General features: G+C 35.1%; 2 protein-coding genes across 2 annotated transcripts in view; one reads left to right on the top strand and one right to left on the bottom strand.

Moving 5' to 3' along the window:
* The first annotated feature begins 927 nt into the window (after window positions 1–927).
* Window positions 928–3,986, top strand: LOC129242410 (protein phosphatase inhibitor 2-like). Its single transcript, XM_054879037.1, has 5 exons — window positions 928–1,009; window positions 1,688–1,932; window positions 2,043–2,210; window positions 2,278–2,369; window positions 2,677–3,986. Exons 2-5 carry the CDS (start codon window positions 1,850–1,852, stop codon window positions 3,042–3,044), a joined length of 711 nt encoding a protein of 236 aa, XP_054735012.1. The 5' UTR covers window positions 928–1,009; window positions 1,688–1,849; the 3' UTR covers window positions 3,045–3,986.
* Window positions 3,987–14,746: 10,760 nt separating this feature from the next.
* The window catches only part of LOC129241938 (uncharacterized), a 194,480-nt gene continuing 189,993 nt past the window's right edge, over window positions 14,747–19,233 (bottom strand). Inside the window, exon 10 of the mRNA XM_054878488.1 lies at window positions 14,747–17,377. Coding sequence (XP_054734463.1) covers window positions 17,288–17,377 — 90 coding nt within the window. The 3' untranslated portion in view covers window positions 14,747–17,287. The remainder of the gene's footprint in view (window positions 17,378–19,233) is intronic.

Genomic DNA, 19,233 nt, shown 5'->3' with positions numbered 1-19,233 from the left:
GAGGCGAAGAACGTGCGAGAGTGTGTGGAAAGATAAAAATTAACAAATAAAACGAACACCCAAGTGATTATTTGTTTTCTATACTACCATCACTCAATTGTCAAACTCGCCAATAAGAAAGTAACAGTTTTCGGAGGGCGCCAGCTCTTGGGGTTTCATTATAGGCAATTTTCATTGCGTAGGCCAAATTTAAAAATTATTGCATACAAATTTAGTCAATGTATCAGCGTTTTAACAATTAATATGAAAATTTACCGTTAAAAATGTTTATTAATGTCCTGATTTTAATATATTATATTTGCCACTAATTAATACTTTTTCTCTTATTAAAATTCTACTCATTAAAAATGTTCTATTATGCGCTCATTATAAATACCAATAATTGAGTGGGCTGAGAAGTCGTGAAAAAACATTATCTTTTACACTAGGGGTTTTCTTAGGATTCTATATGGATCTTGGAAGTTAGGAGTTGAATAATTATAAAGGTTGGTTTATGGGCTTCCCGAGGGGGTGATTTGGGTGACACGCCGCCTATCCTTTGATTACCACCCAAATACTAGGCTTTACACTTTTAAAATAGCTGTAGTCTGGTTTCGGAAGATATTGTGGATTTTAATAATCTGAATTGGCCGAGTAAAGTAACGTTATATAATCATCATACGTAAGTGAGAATAATTATCGAAACCTATTAGTTTTTGCATGGTGAAGTACTCTACTCTAGAATTGTGTGCGAAAAGGATCAGGAACTGCATTTGCTCCTTTGTACGTTCTTTGACTATGAGCTCGAAACACACATCATAAACATTGCATTGACCTATTAAGGCAATAATAAATCATTCCCGTGAATATGTAACGTACATAGTTTTTTGAACATTGGTCGCCCTGTTTAATGTGGCATCACTTATTTTATGTTTTGTTTTGCTTTTGTGAAAAATTTATCATTTAAGCCTTCAGCTGTCAAACAAAAGAGAAACACCGAAAGTTCTTCCATAATCGAATAAGTTTAGAGGTACGCAATTAATATATCAATTTCTTGTTTCGTGAATCAAAAGATAATTACGAAATTTTTAAGTAAAATATTAATCGAATTCTATTTAATGTATACAAAATAAATATAACTCAAAATTAAGAAACTATTTAATGAAGAGCAATAATTTAAAGCTGCTGTGGGCAGGGCGGAGAGAAATTTAGGCAGATCATTCGTCTCGCAAAGAAAAGTTTTAATTTTGACTATAATTTCAGGAAAAAAATCAATATCATTCAACATGGATTATTAGTGAACTTGTAGTATGTATATTATTTTAAAAGACTCGGACCCAAAAGAAATGTTATTAGAATCGGACAGAATTGGATAGTTTTGTCTCGAAAAAAGTGCGCCCACCCACCATACCACAGCAGCGACAAATTGCCAAATTTTTCTTGATGCTATTTTAATAGTTTTGATAGGTATTTTGAATGAAGTAATCAAATTTTTCTATATAATGATCACCGGGTGAAAGACAATGTGACATTTGTTAGCGAGTCACGTCATATGAGTTAACGTCTGTTTGCTAAAATTTCTCTTACGACAATAACACTTGATATCGTCATTAATTCACCCGGTTCTCAAAACTCATAGCATTTAAATGAACAGATAACAGAGTTCAATCAATTTTTCAATTTATTTAATTTTCCGTTTTATTTTTAGCTGCAGTGTAAACGGCCTTTGGTTCGGATTAGTCACCCACACCTGAAATCTATATACATATAAAAAAAAGAAAGGAAATAATTACCACACTAAAAAGGTTAATAGCAGCAATATATATATATATATATCTCAAAGTGTAACCCAAACATCAGCTCTAGTATAATGCAGGACTCGCCCGACGCGAAGAAGCCTTGCAAGGGCATACTAAAGAATTCAAGCAGTTTTGATAAACCCGGTGCCGCCAGGTAAGCGTAATAACAGCGTCAATGTCAAATCAGATAATCCAATTAATTTGCAATGTATACGCGCATTTTCTTTCCATATATTATTTATTTGATTCTTCTTTTGTTCTCAGTTATCGCAAAAGTGCAAAATTTGATGAATTAAATGTGTTGCAAACTTACCACCCACATGATAAGGATTATGGTCATATGAAAATTGATGAGCCGAAAACGCCATATAACTATGTTATTCCAGATCTAGCGCACACAGATACATTAGATGCAAATTTACTTGCGGAAAAGTAAAATAGCTTTATTCAATACTTAAACAAAGTTGAACATGTCTTAATTTATTTTTAATGATTACAGATTGCGTATCGCCGCAAACACTCAATCGCCTGCATTTGGTTCAGATGAACTGTCTGATGAAGAAAATATCGATGAAACACCTGAAGAAAAAGGTAAGAAAAAAGCGACATATGATTCAAGCATGATAGATACATGGCGCTTCAAAACTATGTTTACCGTAAACTTCCGTATTTTTCCGTAAATTTGGCTATGATTAAAATATTTTCTTAAATTATGTTATTAAATCGAATCTGAGTTTTCAGACAATGTTCCATTAAATAACGCGTTCTTCAGACCAAAAAAATCGAAAACTATTATATGTATTTCATTTCTATCTTGCTAGACCCGGCGTTATACCCTTAAAAATTATATATACTTTGGAAGCAATTATTTATGTGTGTATTATTTGTTTATTTACAGTACGTCGTCTTGAGTTCGAACGTCGCCGAAAGGCGCACTATAACGAATTCGAAGCAGTTAGACTAGCGCGCAAATTGATTGAGGAGGAGCTAGGCGATGAGGACGACGAACATGATATTTCATCTATCGGCGAGAATGTCAAATCGGCAACATCTAATCAAAAATCCAATGAAGATGAAGTTGAGATCCAGAGCGAAAATGCCGAACAAGAATCTGAGGAAAAGGATGTAGTGGAGGAGGTGAGACGTACTACAGAGCAAGATTCAGAGCTTGGTTCTTCCGACAGTATCAGGACATCGTCATCCAATATGGATGTAGATGCGCAATTGCAATTGCAACCCTCACATCCCTGCTACAGAAGAGATTAGTATAGTAAAATATAAATAAAGGAAAACATACCTAAATGCATTAACACATACATTGCGACATGTATACAAGTAAAGCATGCAAGGGCATTATCTAAACAAATAGCACAGAAATCAACGATACAAGCAACATACCGTGATCGCTACTAACATTTAAAGATATTTATGTCGAAGAGGAAAACCATATAGCGATAAATAAATTTTATTGTACTTGCTATTTCAGTCGCCTAGATAAAAAAAAAACAACCATTGCGATAATTAAAAAAAAAAATATATATATAATAATATTTGCTTGCATTACTAAATATTTACATTTATATTCAACGATGCAGATTAATTTTCGAGTACATTTGAATTGTTTTACATGAGAAGAAGTTTGGAAAAAATGCATTCAGCCAATTATTATGCAGTGTGCTCGAACTCAAAAGCAAATCAACTCGACTCCGACTCCACATATACCTTTATCAATGGTAAACGATGGTCGCGACTAAATACGCTGGAGACTTTTGACTCTAGTGGTACAGTGGTGAAAGTTATAAATTAAGTAGTTTTTAAATTTGTTTGTTTTAAATTTTAGGTAATCGAAAATAAATTAAAAATATATAAAATATTAGACTTTTTAATTGGAAACAAGAATGCCGCACGTTTAAAATCTCTTTTGAATTTATTTTTCCATTAAAGATTAACACGAGCAAATAATACGAGAAACAAAAAAATGTTGGATCTTCTTTACGATTCTGGCTTTTATAAGCCCACTAAAAGTATTTAAGCAGATAAATATTCAAAAAATGTATGGTAAATTTCGAAGTCCACAGTCTCTGATTTATCGTTAACAATTTGTATGGCCACCACTGTCCACCCGAACTTTGTGTGTGCATTTTTAAGCTGACAAAAAATTAAATCACCACAGTAGCGCTTAAGCAATGTATGAATACAAAAACAAAATGAAGTAAATTTGCATTTTAATGTATCTTAAAGCCAATCAATTGCAAAGCATTTTTTTAATTATTTAAAATAAAATAAAAATAATTATTTGAAATGAACTCAAAAATAGCTTAATAATGTGAAGCAGCCTATTTGCATAATGTGCATTGTGACTTTAACGCTCGTTAGCAAGAAAAGTTTTAGTAAAAAACAAAAAAAAAAAAATTATCTTTAATGCAATAAAAACTAACAACCAATGTGCAAACACTAATACATACGTACATATAATTGAAATAAACAATTTAAAAATTGAAATGAATAATGGGAATTTGAAATATGGATTATTATATGTATTATCTCATGTGAAAAACCCAATTAAAGTTTCCCATTGCTGTGCAGAAAGAATTTACCTACTAATGCATAATTTCATGCATCAATTAAATATGCAAATTAAGTGGCAATATGATTTGTTGTGGAAATATCCAAGGTGAAGGGAGGCTTAGCTTAACGACCTTAACACTTCTTTGACTATACATAAATAAGTACATATCGCTCGTTTGCTGGATGAGTGTCATAGCTGTTAATAGCGGTTTCTATTAGCACTCTCCTGTTAGGAGATAATATGGGCTTGCTTGAGTTGCCATCACAACCGCTGTGTTGCACAATTTTTTCACGTAATACGTTCCACACGAAACTCTGGTAACTTTGCCAAAATTTTAGCGCTTTAAGGTACTTGACCACCTTGGAAAGCTAAAAAGTACAACATATTCAATAATTTTTTTTTCATGTTCTGTATAATATATTAAAATAAATTTTTTTTTTAATTTTTATTTAGAGCTTATATAATACAAAAAAAATTGATTTATTAAAATTTCTTTTTTTAACATATATCCAGGAGGCGCCAAAGTCGAGGCCTGAAGAAAATCATGTCTTGCGGCGGACAGTTAATCTTAGAAATGGTAATTCTAAAACAAAAGAGAGAAACAAAATTTTCAAAAGGAAGGTTCCTTGCGTGAGAATTTACCACAAACTGACAAAAAAAAAAAATAATAAAAAAATGGCGGATGTTTGAAAAAAAGTTAAGAAAACACCCCTGTTTTTCACAATGTTATGCTTAAAAAGCAATACTTTATTAACTTTTTTTTTGCAAAATGTGGTAAATTGGCATACAAAACATCTTAACAAATAAAACAAGACCAAAATCATTAAAATCGGCTAAGCAGTTTCGGAGATAAAGTGTCCGCCATTCGAAAAAAAGTAATTTCTGGAAAAACGCGTTTAAAGTTAAAACTTGCTATTTTCTTTCCGCTGAGTCAGCAAGTAATGAGTGCAGGATGCGCCTGCACATTTTCACTGATTTCACTTTGTTAGAATTCGAATTTAAAAAAACAGTTTCAGGTGATGATTTTTAAAAGTATAAGGATTGAAAAAATGTAAAAAAAAAAAATTTAATTTTTTGAAACTTATAAGGTGGTCAAGTACCTTAACTGTAGAAAATTCGGTTATTGTGGTGGGTAAAGCCTTCGGAATCGGCATCATATTGCTGCATGTACCCAAGTCTCATCCATAGTGATCAATCGACGCACAAAATCCACTTTAACTTTAACTCTTCAAAAACGCTCTAAATGTTGCCGAGAAAGTCGCATTCGAATGTGCTTTGTGTTTCATCGTTAGCGATTGTGCCATTGTGCATACAGCTTTCTACTTTCTGAAACCCAATACTTCAGTAAAATTATTGCTTACACTGCTCAATGAGATGCCTAGGACTTCTACTGAATCTCTTTCAGTCACTCGACGATTTTCCAATACGATGTCCTGCTTTTTGAAAATTCAATCACTGCACGATATTTGATTTTTTCCATTTCAGAAAATACTGTAACACATCTATACTAAATGGCTTGTAAACAAAGAATGAATTGGCAGTTTCAGATGAAACTTCCCATACGTTCATATGAAGAGTATACCATTGAGGACCCAGTGTGCCTGTCATGCTTGGAGGAGGCGGATAGCACTGATCACTTTCTCTGTGAGTGTCCTGCCTTTGCTAGAGCACGGCTACGAGTTTTGGGTTCCGATGTTATGAGAATGAGTAATATTCGTTCTCTAAAACTGGAGGATATTTACAGATTTGCCAAAGAATCTGAAAAAATCTCACAGGACTAACTATCTCTGTCTCTATTCTTTCCAATCTCTTTCTCTGATACTTTTCTCCTTCCCTCCTTGACTATCAACCCCCTTTCCAGAGCTTTAAATGCAATGGGCTTTTTAGCCTGAGTGTTTTAGGAGCCACCAAATCTCCTGGTGCTCCTTGGCTCGAACTTTTCAAATTTCAATTCAATTTTATACCAACATAACAAAAAGAAAATGAAGCCTAATAGCAACGCCCTCTCCTATCGAACCGCAAAACTTATTGAACAACTTAGTACTTATCCGATTGTACGAATAAGCCCTATGTATTTGCCGGTTTTCTCTATATTTTTTTGATTAATACTCTTCCAGGAAGCGCGCGATGTGCATTGATGCTTCTCTCATTATATACTCGTTATTTGCAGCGTTTACTTCCATTTCATTGATTCATTCGCCTCTAAGCTACTGAACAAAAAAGTGATTTTATACCAACCAAGGTCTTTTACTACCTTAATTTTACTCTAAAAAATTTGTTGGAGAACATTTTATAGTTTTACAATAACTACAACGAAACTGGTTTATTTAAAATGAAAAAAAATCTATGTAATGTAACCAAAAATAAAAATTAAATAAAGAATGAAATTACGAATATTTAGCCTGTACGAATAATCTTTGCAACTTGCGCGCAATTGTGTTGCCTATTTTTTTAAACCTAAGTTAGAACTTGTGGGTGCGCGAGTATCAAATATTGCGGTAGCGTTACTTTTAATTAGCGGTTGCTCATCAAAAGTAAAAAAAAGCGCAATACAAACTAGTAAAGAAGCCTAAATTCGACGCGGACTGAGCTTTACATACCCGCACTCATTTGGGTAAAATTTGCGCTAGCTGTTCATTTTTGGAATCAAACAACCTCATAGCGAATGGGAGTTACAGCTCGTAACATCAAACGAACAGATGGAATTTCTAACATACAAAAAAGTGACCGTGATTTTATCCGATCTGAATAATATTTAAGTCAGATCCAAAGGAGATGTGAAGCAGTAAGTGTATCTCAGACGGACGAACGGAAATATAAAATGAGTTTTATCAGATCTAAATGCGGTGGGCGCCAAAATATGTGTACTAATGTTAGATTAAATTTCGGTGGGTTCCTATTTCCATAAGGGCATACAAGAAGTTTACTTAGGACTGGTGGCCCATTGTGATACTATTAGTTTGGACCCAAGCTAATTTCCAAGTGAAATCACTCCGTCACTCTAATAAACGGTGAAATAATGTGGAAAGCTCCAAAGCAGTAAGAGTAGCATCCAAAGAACTAAGAGTTTAGATAGCGATGTCGCGTTCCACCTTTTCTCGTTTCTTCCATCAGTCATTAGATGGAAGCACCATACGTTTCCCATGTGCTCCCATTAGGCAGTGCCCGAAGATGATACGAAGTGCTGTAATAATAGAAAGCCATTCTAGATTGCTAAGGGAACTATTTCTGTGTTCATTGCTTTTAGGCCAGATCTATATATGTGGACTCCGTAGTCCATCTACTGTTGACTTGCGTAAGGAAGATCTGATCCAGAGCTTGCTTGAGGATAACGGGGTGCCCTCATACAGGACAGACTAGACTGATTAAAGGTCATTTTCCCTTCTAGCATATCATCTGTGATGCACCGCATAGGTTGTGTGCACCAAGTTTGGGTGAATTTTAGGTTAGGTTAGGTTAGCCTGGTTGGCATTAAGCCACGCATATACCTTTTGGTCCTTAAAAGGTTTGAAAGGAGACAGCATGTAGGATGTCAACTTTTTGGCGAATCTAAGCAGAGCTGGGAGATTGGCTTTTGAGATGTCCTCCAGACGCTGTGGGGCTCCCAGGTATTTTTCAATGCGTTTTTAATAATGCCGGACAAACGCACAGAAGGTGTTTTAAAGCTTCCTCAACATCCTCTCTGCATTTCCTGCATTTATCCGTGTTAGCAATCCCTATTTTGTACGCATGTGCAGCCAATAGATTATGACCTGTCAGATTCCCAAGGTAGTTTTGCAGTCGTTTTGCGATAGCGTAAGTACGAATTGAGTCAGTTTTTTGTCGTTATTTCTACACATAACTTTTGCTGTTTTGCATGCGGTCAGATAAGTCCACCTAGCTACCACTTGCTTTTTCATGTAGTCGTCCATTTCGTTGTATATTGTATTTATATTTAGCGGTTTTGATAGCCTATTAGCACTTTTTTCTTCTCATCTCCTATTTCGTTTCACATAATGGATTTGTGACCAAGTACCCAATAGATATCCAGCCTTCCGTTTGCGTCTAGCCTTTCTATGGCCTCCCTGCTCCGTTGAACTTTTTTGGACTTAATACAATATGATCTTATTGCTTTTATTGCTGCTTGACTGGGTGAGTTTTATTAAGGCGTTTTCGAGATTTCATTCATTTTCCATACCAAACTGCTTTAGACAAAGATTAAAATGCATACCAAGCCTAATTAAAATATATTACGTTTGCCCGAATTATCGTGTGCAGGGACGGACGGATGGTCAGATTTGGCTAAATCGATTCTGGGCTTTTGGTCTACATATGTTTATATTAATCTCGATTATTTTATGCCTTTGCATAGAAAAATGATTATATCCTTGGACACTAGAGCGCGGTTATAAAAATATCTATGCGCCATTGAGATGAAGAATGAAAAGTAAGCAAAGTTTGTAATTATTGCTTCCACCGAAAAATGAAGACCGACTGTTACTAAAAAAAACTTCCTCCAAATAACAGTTACCAAGCAGCGTAAAATATATCTTAACATTAAGTTTTATGAGACAACTTTTTTAACTCAAAGCTAACTTTTTAATTCTGGAATTTGAAATTAAAGCTATTTTTGCCCCCTAGTGTAAACATGATTTGTGGGGATTTCCACTTCCATTTTCTCAAAATTATGATGAAATACAAATAATAAAAAAAAAAAATAATAATAATAAAACATTTGCTAGTATAAAATCTTTCAAACGGAAGGGCAAACAATTTCTATTTTTGGTGTATATTTTCTTAATTTTAAATATTTATTTTAATTTATTTACTGAAGCGTTTTTCTGCATACGAGTACGTTATTGTTTTTTTTTTAGTTTTTTTATTATTACTCGGAAGCAGCTAAGGCATTGTTGAACGTGGGAGTCAGTATGAATACCTGCTTTTTTAAAGGTCTACCCCCGTGCCTTATTAATTGTTAGTGAATAACGCAAACTCATCGGGAATCAAAGTCGCTTGAATATGTATAGGTAATTTATTGGTATAATTGGATTTCAGAGAATTAAACTAGTCAAAGTAGTTGTTGGAATAACACAATTTTGTGCGTGTGCTATTGCTCAACCTATGAGATTTAAATTTCTAACCATTATTGTCAGAATTCCAGCTTCCAGAGGGTGACAAAAAATAAGTGTATACAACATTTTTTAATGAAAAAAATTTATCATTAATAGCAGCTCAAAAAAAAATTGTGAAATTTTAATAGACAATGTTTGAGTAACATTATATTCAGCCAGTTTCGATTTGGCCACCTTTAGCACGAATAGGCTAAAGGCCGTAGTTCGTCTACCGTTGTGCGATCCCACTCTCGACGCAACGCTTGCTTCAGGGACTCCAAAGTTTTGTGGCGTATTGCACAGGCCCTTGCTTCCAAAATCGACCATACGCTGTAATCTAGCGGATTCAGATCCGGTGAGTAGGGTGGCCATTCTTGGGAAATTAGCTTTGCACAACTATTGGGTTGTTTTTGCTCTGTGGGCTGGTGCCGAATCCTGTTGAAACGTCCACTCACCGTCACCAAAATGCTGCTGGGACCAGGGAAGAATAACTGCTTCTAATATGTCTTGACGGTAAACTTCTTTACGGATTTTGACTCCTTGGTCTATGAAAATCAGAGGAGTCTTGCCACTGGCGCAAATTCCACCCCAAACCATGACAGATCGCGGATTTTGACGAAGTTCAACAATGGACGAAGGTCCAGGGGCTTCTGTAGACCAATTTCTGTCGTTTGATGATTGTGAAACCAATGAACGTGCAATTCCAAGCTTCCGTGCTCTCCCAGTTGCGTGCTCCTAGCTGATGCAGGGCTATAATAGCTGAGCGACTATTTGGCATCGTTAAACAAAGTATTTAAAAAGAGCTGGAACAGAAACGAATACTTTTTTTTGTACTTCAGAACACACACAACAATCACAAAATAAGAGCATTCGCTAAAAAAATTTTACATTCATCTAATTGCACAGAGAAGTTTGTATACAGTTATTTTTTGTTACCCTGTAATGTGCTAAGGTGTGTTGGTTGTCAGTTTAAAAACTTCTCTGAATAAACAGCGTATATCCATATTGTTCTAAAGCCGGATTTATCGATGTATTCGTCACTTCAATCACCCTTATTTTTCCTATAATTGTGAGGTTTATTACAGCCAGTGCTAAATTTTCGGCGCTAACATAGGTCGTTTGTAAAATGGGTTCCTTTCTTCGATAATGGGTCTCGCCTAATGATGCTCCAAAAACAGATGTGAGGATCAGGTCAGTCCATAAGTTCGTGCGTTTTTTAAAGGTGGTTTTAAAATTCATAAAAAAAATGTTTAAAGTCTTTATTAATCAATAATATATTTCCCTGCCTTATTTACAATGTCTTCATAACGTTTAGGCAAATTTTTAATTCCCTGCTCAAAAAATTGTTTGTACATACTTGGAGCCAAAATACGCTTCGATATCTCTTTTTATAGCTTCTTTTGAGAAGTAGTTCTTGTTACTCATATGGGATTGAAGTCCACGGAAAAGGTGATAATCACAAGGTGCAATATCCGGATTGTTCAGCTTGCCTAATGTTTGCCTTGCGGTATGAGGTCTTGCGTTGTCGTGGTGAAATAAAACTTTGCGTCTATTCACTAAAGATGGTCGATTTTTGTTAAGTGCCTCATTCAGGTTTGATAGCTGATGGGAATAATAATCAGCAGTTATCGTCTGGTTTGGTTCCAGAAGTTCATAATAAACAATACCGGGCATATCCCACCAGATAGACAGGAGAATTTTCTTGGAGCGAAGGCCATATCTAGGGGTCGGTTCTGGTGTTTCATCTTTATCTAACCATTAGCCTTTGCGAATGGGATTATTGTAAAGGACCCATTTTTAATCACCAGTAACGATACGGTTCAAAAAACTTTTATTTTCAAGCCGTTGCAGCAGCTGAGAACACACATTCACTCTCTGCTGAAGGTTGGCGACGGAAAGTCTATGCGGAACCCGTTTTCCCAGTTTTGAAACCTTTCCCAACGGAACCAAGTGCCTGTGAACTGTTCCATGGGATGAATTTAATCTCTGAGCTATTATATCGACTGTCAAATTTGGCTCAGCTTCCACGAGTTCGAGGGGCGACCAGCGCGCGGGGCATCCTCCACGTCGCAGTTACCACTTCGGAATTTTGAAAACCACTTTTGCGCAGTCCTTACAATCACGGTATCCTCTCCGTGAACAGTGTTTATTTCTGCAGCAGAAGTTGTTGCATTTTTACCATTTTTATAAAAAAAATACAAAATTTGCCTCTTATATGCGCTCGAAGATTCCATTTTATTTTTTAACAATACGTGCTTCTATCCGCGATTAAGATAAAAGAAAATATAAATAGTTCCGTTATATTTCGCGAATAATTTTTTGTATGCAAAAATCGTACAAAATGAAATTATGGGTAAAATACGCACGAACATATGGACTGATGATACTTTATAATTAATTCTTAGATTCCTTTAGTGAATAATTCCTAGTTTTTTAACATTTAGAGAGCACCAAGTTGAGTAAGGGTAGGAAAGTTCCGGTCGTAACACAAGGGGCTTTTAACTGGCCTAGGTGCGTCGAAGGACTGCCACTTCACCTAACCTAACCTAACCTAATCTATCACCATCTACAATATCTTCCAAAACGACGATTCCAGTATAGAGGATGATTTGTATAAAGATATTAGTTTGGCAAAGTCATTAAAAGAGCATGGTTTGCGGTGGAATTCTTACGGGGGAAAATCCTAAAAATTTATGAGCATTTTTTAATATTTTCTTTATTTGCATTACTACTTTTTTTCAAATAGTTATATATATATGTATATAATTGGCGCGTACACCCTTCTTGGGTGTTTGGCCAAGCTCCTCCTCCTATTTGTGGTGTGCGTCTTGATGTTGTTACACAAATGGAGGGACCAACAGTTTCAAGCCGACTCCGAACGGCAGATATTTTTTATGAGGAGCTTTTTCATGGCAGAAATACACACGGAGATTTGCCATTGCCTGCCGAGGGGCGACCGCTATTAGAAAAATGTTTTTCTTAATTTTGGTGTTTCACCGAGATTCGAACCTACGTTCTCTCTGTGAATTGCGAATCGTAGTCACGCACCAACTTATTCGGCTACGGCGGCCGCAATAGATGCCTTTCCAAATAACAATGAAACATTTTAATTTTTTGTTATGGCTGCCGCTATAGCAGATTGAGTTGGGGCATGACTACCATTCGGGAGTGCGTAGGTTCAAATAATAGAAAACGAGTTTTATAATAGCGCGCGTCCCTCCGCAGGCAATGCAAATCTTCGAGTGTATTTCTGCTATGAAGAAACCTACTCATAAAAATGATTTCTTGTCCGCAGTCGGCTTAAAACTGTACGTCTCGCCATTTGTAGAACCACATCAAGACGCACGTCACAAATAGGAACATTTCGGAGCTTGGCAAAACACCTAACAGAAGTGTACGCGCCAATTATTTATTTATTTTTTATTTTATTTACAAAACCAGTATCTATTAAGTACATAATGGGAAGTCGGTTATAATTTTTACATTTAACTCCTCCAAAATATCTGAATACTCTATACAATTTTCGGAATGATGAGTTTTATCCTCCCTTGAAATTAAAATTTGAAAAGTCAAGCCAAGAAGCACCGAGAGATTTGGTAATTCCTAAAAAATCAGGCTAAAAGGCGAGTGGAGAGAAAGGAGAGAAGTAACAGAAGGAAAAAGATAGGACAGAATAGAGGTAGTTAGGCCTGTGAGAATTTTCCAGATTCTTTGATAAATCTGAAAGTATCCTCCAGTTTGAGAGAACGAATTTTACTTGTTCTGATGACATCGGCATCTAGCAAATGCATGACACTCGCAGAGAAAATGCTCTGTGTCATCCGCCTCCTCTAAGCAAGACAGGCAAATCGGGTCATCAATGATTCCAATGGAGGTTGTATGCATCAGGAATCCGCATAAACCCTATGTAAGGATAACAGTGGTCACATGTTGATCCATGGATTGTGTTCTCTAATAATACCGACCATCAACCAAACGTCTTTTCTGCCAAGTTTTATAAGAAAATAGTTTTTTGTTCGGGCTTGTCACAAAACGCTTTGCAGTTCTGCAGCGTTCCAGAACGGAGCATCGCTCTTTATGTAAATTGTATACATAATCGCTGCCCAACTTCGCTTATCCGCAGTTGCCCAATTCATCGGAAATTTCATTCCCTTGAACCCCGCAGTGCCCTGGAACCAATATAAGTACGAGCTTATTCTTTCTTGCAACAGAATTAAGCTTCTTCTTACATTCTTGAACAATCTTTGAGGTTTGCTTTGCCTTCTCCAAAGCCTTTAGCACAGCCTGACTGTCACTAAAGGCTCCAATCTGTTTCCGCTCCATCTCCTCTCAATTATACATTCTGCTACTTTCATAATGGCAAAAATTTTTGTTTGAAAAACAATTGCCATTCCTCTCATAGCGTAATTATACTTATTACCCTCGTTTAAGTACCAACCGGCTACAGAACCTATTTCATTGTTGTACCCAGCGGTAAAGAAAATATCCGTTAAACCTCTTTGAATGCTATCCTCCCTTAGTTTAGCTGGAATTAGAAAGTCGGAGACTTATTAATTGTGCTGTTTGGGTGCATTTTGAATATACTCTACTGTTGGTGTGACTCACTATTTCTATGAAAAAAAACGCAATAACAAGAGTATAACAAATAAACTTATAAATTTTTAAATTTTTATACATTTTCGGGACAAGCTTTAACATCACTAACAAATTCTGCAAAAAATACATTTACGTCGTCCGGCTTTCTTGGCCCAATTATGCTTAATTTAACCATCTAAACTTTTCAAACTGTTTTGCTCATCGTAGAGCAGATATTTATCACAAAGTGAGATTGCTATATTATTAAAAATTAACCCTATGGGACATACTGAGGCTCATAGCCCATTGTGACGCCGCATTGGGAACTTGTCCTTGTCTCTCCTAAAACCAGTGTGTACTTTTCAAAAATTTGATATGTAAGATTCTTGATTCCGACAGAGCTAAGATATTCCAATTCATTACGGTTTTCTCAAAAGAAGTTGTCGAAGTGCGCTGGTGTTGCACGTATTTTTTATAGCATTTAAGAAGCTTAACAAGTCAATGCATATCACCCGTTTGCTGGTTAGATTTGGAGCATGTTTTACTGCTTCGTATGTGGCTATTAACCCGGCGGCATACTTTGCACTATAAGTTTTTGTTTTCTGCGGTACATTTAACGGTTTGTGAAATATTTGCTATTTGAAAAGGTATAGTGCGTTAAGTTTAATGTTTTTTTTACTTACTTTGTATGAACTTACCAATAGGTAGCGATTACTTGAATAAAAAGATAGCAATTTTTATTTCTCCGGTTGGTCAGAGAGATGTACAGATTTACATTTATTTAAGTTCATCGATTCTTGAGCTAATGTAATTGTGTACCTTCTTAATCCATCAACTAATCACATCGTTCACAATGTACAGTTAATTGGAGAATTCAGATATTAGATTTTATTAATAAGCAATTAGGTGTTATTTATGCCAGTGTTGCAAAACATTGAAATTCAGAACAGAGGAGTTCAAAATGAACAATGCTCCACAAATATTAATGAATTTTAAATTTTTGTGTGTTTTTTTTGTGTTTGATAATTATAATAATATATTACGAATTTTATAGAGTGTAGTAAAAGTACCAATTCGATATCGAGCGTATATTATTTTGTGTAATAATGTTCACAGTTATTATTATATCAATCTCAGTTTTGTTATATTATATGTTTTTTTTTTGTAGAATTTTCCGTGTTTTCATATTGAATGATTTAGGTTTGAGCACAAATCATTCGCTATGTGTAGGTATTTATGTACATTGTTCGAGTTTGTTATTTTTGAACCAATAACATTTGATATTTTTTGTCATAATCCAGTCGTAAAGCCAGTTCGAATTAGCCGGTAGTTCGTTTCGAGAGCAAAAAAATACAAATACACACAGAGGGTGCGTATATGTGCTTAATTGCTGAGATGTGTGTTTGATTAATGAAAAGATGAATATCATAAATTCATATTTTACAATGTTCAGTGTGCATGGCACATTGGTGCAATTGTGCATGGCGAACTTAAAGCAAGTGGGTGTGCCCTAAAGGCTATATTGGCATCCTCGGTGTTAAAAAGTTATAGCCTACAGGGCGAGCACTCACTTGCCGCGGCTAGCCATGCCAAAAGAACAAATGGCGCAACACTGAGGTAATGCGATAATTTTTTTGACATGTTTTTTTAGTTTTTGGTTCTCGCTCTTTTTTTGTCCAATTTCGTATGATGTATTTTTTATAATAAGTATAATTTATATAAGCTTCCAATAACTATGTGTATAAGTAGTTACATAGTTTCCACATTTGTGTATTCATGTGTAAATATATCTTAGTGATTCTTAACACACACAAACCTCAATTGGGCATGTGTGCTGCTCCTTTAATTATGTGTCCCTAAATCTAATATTTTTTTTGCTCTAAGTTATTATTACGCTTACGTCTAAGGTAGGCAACCTGTTGTTGTTGGTATAACAGGTTGCTTATGCTCTTTTTAATTTGTATGCTCTTTTTTACTTAATAATAAATGGAGAAAACTAATATTTAATATATTTGGTAATATATTATATATTATTTATATTTATTAATTTTTTTTGTGTTTTTTTTCATTATGCAATAACAAGTTTAAAATCAAAATAAATAAAATATGTTGCAAGTTTTTGCATTTTAATAATATTAAATAAGTTAGAAAACAAATTAAATACGACTTCTTAGAAGTTTATTTCCAAGAAGTTTCTTGCAATAAAAAAAAAAAAATCATCCATTATGTCAAAATCATTACATCCATAGATCAATAAGCCAAAGTTCGTTACCAAGTTTTTGTAGTTTTTTAGTTTTCAGTTTAAAGTTGTAATAACTCTGTTTCTTCCATAATTGGTATTTCCGTTTGTTTTAATTTGAAAACTCATTTTCCTGCATTCGGTCTTTATAGAATGCTATTGTACGTTTTTCACCCACTAAAGGTGCGAGTTTTCTCACCTCTCGTAGGTGTCCAAGTATTTATGTATACAATACTAATTTACATCGAGTGGACGTCGTTTGTTTTTTCTTACAACTAAGTTGTTTAAACTTTCAATTTTTCTGCCGTCATTCAACTTATGCACTTGCGCACATAAATATGAACGCCGACAGTTCAACAAATTCACCACATTCGTTTTGTTAAGTTTAAGGGAGAAAAAAAAAAAAAAAAATTCATAAATTATTATGAATTGTTTGCTTCTAAATAAATAAACAGCTAAAATATTTTCGTGCTTCAGTGGTTCCGTTCCTTTCCGCTATCACAGGCATGTGTTTCAATGGATCAGTGGCACGCGTAGTTGTTGTAGGTGTCAAGTACCGTGTATCATATTGCAGTTTTTAACGTACCCCAGCCTCGTTGAGCACATCCGATCAGCAAACGAACTTCACTGAGTTTTTCACTCACTCCAAAGCATTTCGTTTATTCTTCAACGATTCTTATTTATCCTATATTTTAATCTTTTTGACTCACCATGTACAGATTTGAGAACAAAATTCGTTAGTTTATATTTGGCGTGGTTTTTTTTTTTTTGATTTTTTATGCTTCATTATTAATATTTGTAATAATATAAATAAAATTCTTTAGTTTTTTACCCATGAGAGACCATGGGGATTGGTTAGTTCGTGATTAGTTGATGTTCTTTCTTTTCGTTGAAATGTACAATTAGTAACATTTTTTTTCGTTAAATTTCTCTGTTTTACGTAAAATATTTTTTTGTGAGTTTTTTTATATTTTGGATATATTTTGTTTCATCATTTTTTCCAGGGGTCTTTATTCCTTTTGTGTAGTTCATGTTTTTAGGCCAACATGTGCTGTGTGCCTGGTGGTACTTTGTAGCTGGGATAGTAGCTGTTCAGAGCGTTTTTCGCAAAGAACGGTGAGTAGTCCTGCAAAATGTAAAATAGTAAATATTTATTTAAGGAAATATTTAAAAATATAAACTTCATAATCAGTTTTAAGATATAAGCATCCTAACATGTTCTTGAAATATAAGTGTTTTAAGTCACCCTACGCTACTCCGTGGGTTCATTCATTATTAAATAATTTCATTAGTAAACCCAGAAACACAGGGTCCCTAACACACTACATAAAAGAGTAACAATTACATGCACATATTTCGAAACTATTTATAACAATTTTTAAAAAACATACTTAATGTCAATGGACAGATGTATAAAATAAATGAGGACTAAAAAAAAAAATTTAATTAATTGAGTGACAATTTGAAATTATATTTAGATAGCGATAAATCAATAGCCTAATAACTTGAAATCTGGTTAAACTGCTTCAAATGTGCTTTCGAGGTATAAATAGTTCTAACCCGCTCTAGGAAAAAAAATCATTACTCCCAAGATTTTTGAAGGTATGTGAAAACGAATGCGCTCTAAGAGTAAAAGCAACTGTCTCATTTATAATATCGAAATCAAAGCAGAAAGCAGAGTGAAAGTATACTTGCACGTCTTGTATTGTATGAAGGAATCGGATCAATGAAGTGTACATGGCTCAGCGCAAAACGAAGAAACTTTTACTGAATGCGTTTAAGTCTATTGATGTGGCACGGATGATATGGCCTTTAAATAAAGACGGCATACTCCTGCCCGCGCGCGATAGGCTCACTTGAACAAACAAAGAATCAAAATTCGTCCATTGTGATACCATACAGAAAAATCAAAGGGCAAAGAACCAAACAGGTGACAAAAAGGGGAGTAGAGGCTTTGGATTAGAGAATGACTGCCAACAGTGGCTTATTACATTTGTATTAACCGCTTCAAGCTACTGATGAAATTCACCAGGTGTGTGATATTTAAACTTGCTATACTCGTAAAAAAGAGGGGCCTAAATGTCTGAATATTTGCGCAACGAGAGCAGGGTAGCTGAGAAGAAGGTGCTGAGATGATTCCACCTCATCTTCCAGACAGCTTCTGCAGAGAGGACTTGAAGCAATCCCAAGTCTCACCGCATTTTTATGTAATGGACAATGACCGATAGGGATAACCACCTAATTCGAAAGTTGCGCCTTTGTTAGCCTTAGACGTTCCCTCGAGCGCTTCCGATCTACCCGTAGTCAGAAGGATCTTGCGACTTAGCACGTTTGCTCGCTGAGTTGATGCGAAGCTCATATTTCCAGGAGTCGACCACAGGTTCTCAATCCTCTTGTTTCGCGATAAAACCACCTTCAGGCTCCTCTGTCTAGCCAGCTCATCAGTTAAAAGCGAAGTAAATAGTGTCTTTAGAGTGTATGGATCCGTAAAATTGGAAGCAAAATTTGGCGATGACAAAACTCATACGACTAACAAACTGAAAAACTGGAATCAGAGATTACTCCCTAATTATTAATTTCATAGTAGTCTAGAGTAGTCTAGTTCTTTATATAGTAAAGTAGGGTAAAGAGTAAATGCTCAAACTTAAAAAAGGGCACATGAGTACATATCTTAATCTTTAGTTGAAGTCGTCGAAGTTGTTGAAGATTATATGGATCAGGCAGGTTGTCAAAAATGACATACGTTTGGAAGTACTTAATGAGTATTAGTAAGACTGCGTTCAGAAACGACTAATCGAGATATTTGCATTTGTTTTTGTGTTTAGTCTAAAGTCAACAAAAATATTGAGAACAGCGAGAATCAAAGCGTGTTGTCCGATCACGTGCAACTCGGTACCCCTCTCCTTTCCCCGTCACCTTCTCTATTAAAAGTTACGAGTTTCCACAAAAAAATTTGTCGTATCTGAACGCAGTCTAATGAGA

The sequence above is a fragment of the Anastrepha obliqua genome, chromosome 3 (genome assembly GCF_027943255.1).
Source record: "Anastrepha obliqua isolate idAnaObli1 chromosome 3, idAnaObli1_1.0, whole genome shotgun sequence".
Taxonomy (NCBI): Eukaryota; Metazoa; Arthropoda; class Insecta; order Diptera; family Tephritidae; genus Anastrepha; species Anastrepha obliqua.
This window is presented reverse-complemented; position numbering and strand designations above follow the sequence as displayed.